Source organism: Pelodiscus sinensis, chromosome 5, assembly GCF_052426305.1.
Source record: "Pelodiscus sinensis isolate ZL-2025 chromosome 5, ASM5242630v1, whole genome shotgun sequence".
In the NCBI taxonomy this organism is placed as follows: domain Eukaryota; kingdom Metazoa; phylum Chordata; order Testudines; family Trionychidae; genus Pelodiscus; species Pelodiscus sinensis.
In genome coordinates, this window is record NC_143056.1 from 27,628,048 (window position 1) to 27,638,150 (window position 10,103).

Genomic DNA, 10,103 nt, shown 5'->3' on the forward strand with positions numbered 1-10,103 from the left:
GAGGACCCTACACTAGCAACTCTCCCTTCAGAGGATTTACATAATATGCACATAATACTCCATATCATCCCCTCCTATGTGACAGGGTTTTATGGAAGGAAATCTGTACAAGGATCTCCTCACTGAGTTTTTCCATTTCCCTCAATGGGCACATCCCTTGGAATTCATTTGGCTCCTGGGAAAAGCACAGAAGGTCCATAGAGCCCTTCTGCCTCTACACACTGGTGCTGGCCCCTGGAAGCATTGCTGTGGAGCTGCACTCCATGGGACTCCTGCCATGGCAGTTCCCAGGACCACAGAGCTGGTGAGGGGCATGTGGAAATGATAATACAGCTTCAAGTTGTTTAATCTTTTCCTCCTACGGTCCACCAGGACACAAGAGCATTTGTCCCTGTCTCGGTCCACTGAATCCTCCCCTCGTCTGCCCAATCTTTACCCCATCCCTGAGAGGACCCTACGCTAGCAACTCTCCCTTCAGAGGATCCAGGCAGAGATGTAGGTAAATAGCATTCTGGAGGCAACAGACCTTCACCCTCTTTTCATTACAACAGCGGGGAGAGTTGTATATACTCAAGTCTGTGAAGGGATGATCTGATTCTCTTTTTAGCACTCACTGCAGCAGGATATTAACTCCACAAATAACTGACTTTAAAAATAGTCACACATTCATACAAAGAATAGATTCTGATACTTCATCAGGTAGGGCATTATAGAGACTATTCTTCTTCATATTTCAAGCCCTAAAGTTGGAGGATCAAGAAGAAAATGACCCACACACTCCTACTGCATAATATAGTGCATTAGGAAGATTTTACATCTTATACCTATTACATTTATTAGTAGGGTATGTTAGTGGAAAAAATATGGCCATGGCTCTTCACTTTTGTGAATATACTGAAGATGCAAAAAACAGGATTTTTGGAATAATAACAGTAAATAGCAAGTATAGTGCTACAAAGGGAATGCAAGTGGTCTTAAGGCACAGCTTTTGGGCTCCAGAGATGTTGGCTTTATTTCAGGTTATGCCACAGACCTTCTTTGTGACAATCACTTCTGCTGCTGCTGCTCTGGTTGCCCATCTGTAAAATGGAGATGATACTAATTCTCTGCCTCACAGTGATGCTGTAGAGATTAACGCATCAGCAATATTGAGGCAACCAGAGGTTATGGTAATAGGGACCATAGAAAACTAAAACTAAATAACTATATCAGGTACATTTGACATCGATTAAGAATGTTAAGTAGCATCTAATTAGCTAATCAAGTAGAATTTCAGCTAACCCCACTGCAGCTCTGCAGTTTAAATGTAGTAAGAGCTGGGCATGCAGGCAGCCCGGCTCCTACTACATGTAAACTGCAGAGCTGCAGAGGGGTTAGCTCCTGGGGATGGCATGAGCCAGGACTGAGCAGTCCCGGCTCACACTGGCTCCAGGACCGCTGTGCGTCTCCCTTTTAAATGTAGTAAGAGGCGCTCACGCCAGGTCCCCCGCTACACCTCTGTGTCCCCACCCCCCCCCTCCCAGAGACAGTCCTGGGGGAACCAAAGTTGTCTCCCTTCCAGCACCAGCTCCTTCTCTCCCCATTTGCTGCCTCTGATACAGAGGCAGCAAGGGAGGGGGGAAGTGACTAGTTGAGTAGTGACTTGACTTCCTGATAAGCCTAGACTTATTGGGTAGTCGACTACTCAGCTAGTCACTTACATCCCTAGTATGTAGGACAATTTTCTTTGAATAATTCAGCATGGGACCCTGATGGAAAAACAAGAGCAGATTATATAAACCACTGATTTTTTTTCCCCGGTATGACATTGCTTAAAGAATATTCTTATGGATATTACCACTAAATACGAGGGACTACTTAACTTTTGGGCAATGAGGTCAGCCCTCCTTTAGGAAGACATAGCCCTATACCCACACCAACAAAAAGTAGGCTGTGAGGACTGCATACAAGAGAACAGTACTGTCCCATTTATGAAATACAGTGCAGTTGGGACTATATTTTGCTCTGGTACACTAATCAAATGCAGTTGAAGCCAGTGCCCAGGCTATTACACTGATAAATAAAGTGAGATCAGAATGTGGCCGTTAGTATATTTCTAAACAGAGATGGGCTGAATCCTTTGGCAAAGTTCTAGATCCAAATTTTGCAGATCATATCCATCTCTCTTTAAAAATCAAGACAAACAAACAAAAAATTGCAAAGACACTAAAACATCTTAAATTAACCCAAAAGTACAGATTAGTGAAGCTGTCCTGTTGGCATAAACACCTGTGTGTTTCCATAGCCTATCTTAGATACAGCTTTGCTCTTAAAACCAAACCAAAACACATCAGAGACCCACCCAGATCACAGAGATTTCTTGGCCTTGCAGATATCTGGAGCCACTGAATTGCTCTTGCAAGAATGAATGTTTCTTTCATTGTACATTTATAAGGCTACCCCACAGAACTTAGTTGATAGCTTGTTATTCATTTGCACGGGACATATACAGAAACAGTTTTCAGAAGCAGAAAATAATGTATGTAAGCACAAAGACATGCACAAACACAAACTTAAAGAGAGAACAGATTGTATGCTGTATTCCCATTAATATTTCAGGAGATAAAATAATCTCTGGCTCTGAGGGGCAAAATGCTGTTCTCACTCAAATTTGAAAACAAAATAAATATAATACAAAACAGGGATGAGGAGATGACCATTGATTTTGTACAACCATATTTCGGCCTTGGAGGCATGTAGCAGACTTAGCACTGGAAATATTTCATGCCTGCTCCTCCTTTAATACAACATAATCCAATTTAACATCAAATCATCTGGCATAAACTTGAAGTGCAACATAATCAAAATGAATGGTCTGGCAGCCAGCTGAGTACCAACAGGCAAGTAAACAATAAGATTTTTGCTTCCAATGTTGCTGTTGTGCCCCTACATGAATATAAATCCAGCAGTAAAGAGGCAATTGTGAAACTATGGATAGAGAACAGCAGCTCCATTTTCAGAAGTGCATCTCCCTTCAATGTAAACAGCTGTTCAAATCAAGTGCTGTATGCTGATATGTGCACAGGAGCTCTTATTAACAAGGTGGTGCCTACCGATTTCCTGGAAGGTTTTAGGAAAATAAAACAACTGGATTAGGTATTATTAATGATTGTTATGAAACTGACTGTGACTAATAGTATCTGTGATCAAGTCAAAAACAACTTTTTATGTATGTGAAAGGCTGTCCGCACTGAACCTTGCTGCTTTCCTTTCCCCAAGGAACACCAGGAGAATCCTTTCTTCCCTTAGCCAAATAATGACAATGTAAATGATCCATAGTATCAAGTGCCCTTTAAAATAGAGCAGAGAAGTGAGCATGACTGTACTCAGAACTCTACTGCCAGCTGTTTGGGTCAGCGCTGGCCTCTCTTTCAGTTCTAAGCAGAGCTTCCGAGTCACTAGCTGGAAAAGACCCTCCCTGCTGGGCAGGGAGTGGGGGGAGATCAGTTATCACAAGGCATCCGCTCTTATCCAGTCTCCCTCGCTCTGTGACAATGCAGCAGCCCCTGGCGTGCACGGGGCCAGCCCGGAGCCTCAGGCACAAGCAGAGGGGAGAAAGCCTCTTTCTGTCGCACCCCGCGCCCCTGTCGGGCTCTCTAGACTGGAGGCTAAGGGCGAGCAGCCGCTGGAGGGAGTGGGAGGGGAAGGGAGAGGCTACCGAGCACTGACATCGGGTGCCTATGGCGGGACTGGCCCCTTACCTGTGCAGCCATGAAGGAGAGGTCCATGGTGCTGCTGCTGGTGGTGCTGCTGCTGGAGAGGCTGTCGCTGCTGCCCGGGGTCGGCCGGTCCCGGGGGCGCTGCGGAGGAGGAGGAGGAGGGAGCGGATCCTCCCCCAGCAGCTGCCGCGGGCGCGTTAGCAGTTCCAGCTCAGTGCGATCGCGGCGCCCCGGTAGCAGCCCGGCTCCCCGCAGCCTCCTCTCATGGTCTGCGCGGGCAGCGGCTCAGGCGGCGGCAGCTCCCCGCACAACCTCGGCCGATCCAGCCTGTGCTGTCATGTGATCCCCCGCTCCCCGCCCGCTGCTCGGGCAAAGCCCCGCAGCCCTGCCCGGGCTCTCCCTCGCTCGCCTGCCCAGGGGACAAGCTCGCTCTGCTGCCGAGCCTGTCACTGTGATTAGCTCCACGCCGCGCCTGCTCTGCGGGCCTTCTCTTCTCCGATCCACGGCCCCCTAGGGCTGGCATTGCGCCCTCCCTGTTCCCGCAGGACCCCCAGGGCATGGCCACTGGCTTCACCCTCCTGCCAGGCTCGGCAAAGCAAGTCTTCAGACCCGGGGAGGGAGGTACTGTACTGCCCTCTAAAGCAGGAGCGGGAAAACCTTTTGGGGTCGGGTCGCAGAGCCACAGAAAAATCAGTGTGGGGGGAGGGGGGAAGGGAGGACGCAAACACAAGTGAAAAGCAAAACAACAAAAATCAAAAACTCATAAAAACATTAAAAAAAACCAACCAAACCAAAACCTCACTGACATGGCCCCCAACTGAGGGTTCGCCTACACTGCACGGCTACTTCGAAATACACTATTCCGGAATAGTTATTCCAAAATAGCGTATTTCGAAATAGCATGTCTAGGCTGCAGGGAAGCTTCAAAATTTATCGGAGGCAGGCTTCCTTAATGTAGATGTGCTATTTCGATTTAGAGCCCCAGGAGGCACTGGGGAGGAATAACTTAGAATGGCCCTGGTGAGGGGCTACTTCAAAAGAGAAGCACTGGAGTGTCTACACACGCTTTATTTCTAAAGAGCTATTGTGGAATAGGCATTATTCCTTGTAAAATGAGGTTTACAGATATTGGAATAAGCCCTCCGTTATTTCCAAATTATTTCAAAATAATGGAGCGGCTGTGTAGACGCTCGCATTGTTATTTTGAAATAACACCACTTATCATGACACTTACGTATATATAGTAGCCCAGTGTCTGAGTCTGTAACACCGAAATGCTGGCTGTTCCCTCTGTGGAGCGCTGTTGCTGAAATGCTGGCTGTTCCCTCTGGGCGGTGCTGTTGCCTGAAATGCTGGCTGTTCCCTCTGGGCGATGCTGTTGCTGAAATGCTGGCTGTTCCCTCTGGGAGGTGCTGTTGCCTGAACTGCTGGCTGTTCCCTCTGGGCGGTGCTGTTGCCTGAAATGCTGGCTGTTCCCTCTGGGTGATGCTGTTGCCTGAAATGCTGGCTGTTCCCTCTGGGCGGTGCTGTTGCCTGAAATGCTGGCTGTTCCCTCTGGGCGATGCTGTTGCTGAAATGCTGGCTGTTCCCTCTGGGAGGTGCTGTTGCCTGAAATGCTGGCTGTTCCCTCTGGGTGATGCTGTTGCTGAAATGCTGGCTGTTCCCTCTGGGCGGCGCTGTTGATGAAATGCTGGCTGTTCCCTCTGGGCGGCCCGTGCTGCATGGGGAGTGCGGGGCCCAAATGGCCGCTTGCTCCGCTTGCTCCCCCACTGCGGCCCAGCTGAGCAGCACAGAAGTGACGTGCGGCGTGACAGCGGCTCCAGGCCCCGCCCCCTGGCCATGAACATCACTGCCCCGCCCCCCTTCGCCTCCCACTGTGGCGCTCGGCTGACTTAAGCACCACTCAGCCAGGCCACTGCGTGGGAGCAAGTGGCACAAGTGACCGTTTGGGCTGCATGCTCCCCATGCAGCACGGAGGGTGCGGAGCCCAAACGTCTGTTTGGGCTCCGCGATCCCCGAGTGAGAGGCAGGAGGGGGAGGAGAAGAGAAAGAGAGAGACAGAGAGAGCGGTAGGAGGCGGAGGAGAGCTGAGAGGGGGGAGGGAGGCAGGAGGAGGAGGAGGAGGAGGAGAGAGAGCGAGAGAGACCAGAGGCTCAGGAGAGAAGACCGACGTGGAGGAGAAACCTGAAAATCCCATCTTACGATGGGCTATATCATATATATAGTAGCCCATTGTCTGTGAGTCTGTAACGCCAAAATGCTGGCTGTTCCCTGTGGGCGGCACTGTTGCCTGAAATGCTGGCTGTTCCCTCTGGTTGTCCCGTGCTGCATGGGGAGTGTGGGGCCCAAACAGCCGCTTGCTCCCCCACAGCGGCCTGGCTGAGCGGTGCAGAAGTCAGCGGAGTGCCACAGCGGGAGGCGAAGAGGGGCGGGGCGGTGACGTGTGGCATGACAGTGGCTCCAGGCCCCGCCCTCTGGCCGTGAACGTCACCGCCCCGCCCCCCTTCGCCTCCTGCCGTGGCGCTCGGCTGACTTCTGTGCTGCTCAGCCGGGCCGCCTCGTGGGAGCACATGGTGCAAACGACCGTTTGGGCTCCGCACCCCCCATGCAGCACAGGGAGTGCGTAGCCCAAACGGCCATTTAGGCGCCGCGGTCCCCCGAGTGAGAGGCAGAAGAGAAAGAGAGAGACAGAGAGAGAGGCAGGAAGAGGAGGGCGAGGGGGAGGAGGAGACCGGAGGCTCAAGAGAGAAGACTGACGTGGAGGAGAGACCTGAAAATCCCGTCTTATGACGGGCTAATTGGCTAGTCTTGAAATAACAGTGTAATGTAGACACACCCTGAGAAGCAGAACGACACTTCCTACATTCCCCTCACATACCAGAGCCTAGGCCCAGCTTAGTAGATTCTGAGTGGGGCCCTGAGCTTCGGGGTCCAGATCCAGGCAGCTGGGAGGGTTCATATGGCCCCCAGGCGTGAGGTTCCCCACTCCTGCTCTAAAGGGATCCCTGTAAAAAAGACTCCAATCCCAGAAGACTATTAGTACATGCAATGCCTAGCCCTTAGGCCTGAAGGGAAGGGTAGGCCCCCCTAGCTTGTGGGAGACCAAGACCTCAGCTTTGCTTAAAGTAGCATTGTTCTCTTTCCCTATCCAGAAAAAATAACCACCTGAAAGCTACCGATTAGAAATTACCTATCACTCCCCTGTGTTGTACTGTAGGGTAATGATAGCTCTCAAGCTGCAAGCTTCCTTCTCCTCTGAAAGCCTTTGAGGTGCTAATATACTTAGAGGCAGGTTTGAAAGACCATAAGATTGCCTGACACTTCCCATCACAAGACCCTATTTTCAGTTGCTTATAACTTTGCCAAACTTATTTGGACTAAAAATGTCTATGCGGAGTCCTGCTTCAGGCTGAAATATTTGTGGAAAATTTCAGCCCAGATGGTCCAGCTGTCTCTAAGAAGGAGGCACATGTTGTGCCCATGTAAAAAAATTGAGAGCTTGCCTCTGAAAATGCTCTAATACCCCCTTGCTTGGAGCAGGGACTTAAAATTGGACATGTGGACAGTTTAGTGTCAGGAATTATTTTCATGTCCTTAAAAATCCACTTAACTTTGGTTCAGAGAGAAACCTTTTTAAAAAATCACAATTTGCACATGCTCAATAGAGACTTCCTAGAGTTTAACAACTAAAATATCAGAAGATTCCATCCTCACTGCTCATGTTGTATGGACCAGACTTAGAATCATAGAATCATAGAATCATAGAATAATAGGACTGGAAGGGACCTCGAGAGGTCATCGAGTCCAGCCCCCCGCCCTCAAGGCAGGATCAAGCTCCGTCTACACCATCCCTGACAGATGTCTATCTAACCTGTTCTTAAATATCTCCAGAGAGGGAGATTCCACCACCTCCCTTGGCAATTTATTCCAATATTTGACCACCCTGACAGTTAGGAATTTTTTCCTAATGTCCAATCTAAACCTCCCCTGCTGCACTTTAAGCCCATTACTCCTTGTCCTGTCCTCAGAAACCAAGAGGAACAAATTTTCTCCTTCCTCCTTGTGACACCCTTTTAGATATTTGAAAACCGCTATCATGTCCCCCCTTAATCTTCTTTTTTCCAAACTAAACAAGCCCAGTTCATGAAGCCTGGCTTCATAGGTCATGTTCTCTAGACCTTTAATCATTCTTGTCGCTCTTCTCTGTACCCTTTCCAATTTCTCCACATCTTTCTTGAAATGTGGCGCCCAGAACTGGACACAGTACTCCAGCTGAGGCCTAACTAGTGCAGAATAGAGTGGCAGAATGACTTCACGAGTTTTGCTTACAACACACCTGTTGATACAACCTAGAATCATATTTGCTTTTTTTGCAACAGCATCACACTGTTGACTCATATTCAACTTGTGGTCCACTATGACCCCTAGATCCCTTTCCGCCATGCTCCTTCCTAGACAGTCGCTTTCCATCTTGTATGTATGGAACTGATTGTTCCTTCCTAAGTGGAGCACTTTGCATTTCTCTTTATTAAACCTCATCCTGTTTACCTCTGACCATTTCTCTAACTTGCTAAGGTCATTTTGAATTATGCAGATCGGATTGAGGAGCTGGAAGGAGGGAAGAGACTGGGACTGTCTTGAGAAGGAGAAGGGGACAAGGAAAGGGAGAACTGACAAGGAGCTGGGATGCAGGGAGAGAAGTGGGACTGAAAAAACTGGGTAAGTAAGCAGGGAGTGGAAACATAGGAGGCACATCGGGGAGAGGAGCTTGTCAAGGGATATTGAGAGTGGGGACTAGCGGGGTTAAGGAAGACATTTCAGATGGAAGCCAGGAGGGGGGAGCAGGGACAGGAGAGGCAATGATGTAAGTGTAAGGATAAGGCCTTTTTCTGTAGCCATATGATGAGGCATAATTAAAGCCCACCGCCTTCATATGCAGCCAGATTGAAAGGGCAGCAGACATTAGCTGAGAAGCAGAAAGTCACCTCCTCTCCTCACATTCCATCTAACGTACATTAAAATGGTGTAATATCAGGCTGTCAAGAAGGGGGCCCTGTCGTAGTGGCACCCAATATCACTAGCTAAAGAAACAGACGTTAAGATGCCTAAAGAAAACTTAGTTTGACAGCATTGTGTCTGACAGAAAACTACTTACCAATAGTTGGGGTTATGAAATCCTCATTTCTTTATTGTTCTGTCATTGTGCTCTCCACCTCTCTATTGTTTGTCTGTGTGATCTCTGTCAGGTTCTTTAATTGTTTCTGTCTGCTGTATAATTAATTTTGCAAGGTGTAACCCAGTTAAGGTGGTGGTACAGTGTTCCCTGTAAGTTGAGCACTTGTGTAGCCACCTATGAGAGATTCTCATGTTGTCCAGCTGATTAGCAGAGCACCCACAGTGCCCACAGCATGTGTTTCTACTGGTGGTGCACAACCGCACATGCCTCAGTGCACATAAAATTTATTCTGAGAGTTTCAGTGTGCAGGAGAGGGCTGCAGGGGAGTGGGCTGGAGGTGAGGGTGCAGGGTCTAGGTGGGAGGTAGGGTGCAAGAGTGGGCTGGGGGTGCAGGGTCTGGGCGGGAATGGGATAAGGAAAGGGGCTGAGTGGGAATGCAGGGGCTGAGTAAGAGAAGGGATGTGAGAAGGGGTTGGGAGTAGGCTTCCAGAGGGGGTAGGGGACTGAGGTGCCTTTCTGGCACAGCTCCCCGGGGGCAGAGGTGGCTCCACACCACTCTACACTTACAGGTATGTCACCTCATTGCTCCTGTTTATCATGATTTCAAGCCAATGGGAGTGACAGGATGCAGCCTGCAAGGCACCATGCCATTTTTGGGGAGGGACAATAGTAGCATCCAATGTTGCTTCCTCCCGCCAGCCAGGTAGAGTCTCTGCGCCGAATCCCGCCCATGGGCTGTAGATTCCCTATCACTCATCTGAAGTTTTACATTGTTTTGTTTATGAATGCATTTTTGTACATAATTTGTACAAAATTTACATTGTAAATTTAACTTTCATAATAAACAGATTGCACTACAGTACTTACATTAAGTGAACTGAAAAATAAAAGTTTATTTTTACAGTCCAAATATTTATAATAAACATATAAAGTAAGCATGGAACATTGCATTCTGTGTTGTAATTGAAATAAATATATTTGAAAATGTGAAAAACATTCAAAATATGTGTATAAATGGCCTTCTACTATTGCTAAAGAGTGTGATTAATCACAATTAATGTATTTAATTGCTTGACAGCCATACTTATTTGCATTGCTGTCACCTCATCTTAACCCTGTGCACATCTGTTTGTTTCATCCATCTTGCAACATCTTCAAGATTCTAAGCTATTTAGGGCCGGAGCTGGGTTTTTACTGCTTCATATGTGTACACAGTCTAATGCCCTGGG

General features: G+C 48.4%; 1 protein-coding gene across 1 annotated transcript in view; it reads right to left on the bottom strand.

Moving 5' to 3' along the window:
* C5H14orf132 (chromosome 5 C14orf132 homolog) overlaps positions 1–4,254 on the bottom strand; it is a 56,144-nt gene extending 51,890 nt beyond the window's left edge. The window contains exon 1 of the mRNA XM_075926629.2: positions 3,741–4,254. Coding sequence (XP_075782744.1) covers positions 3,741–3,767 — 27 coding nt within the window. The 5' untranslated portion in view covers positions 3,768–4,254. The remainder of the gene's footprint in view (positions 1–3,740) is intronic.
* Between the last annotated feature and the right edge of the window lie 5,849 nt (positions 4,255–10,103).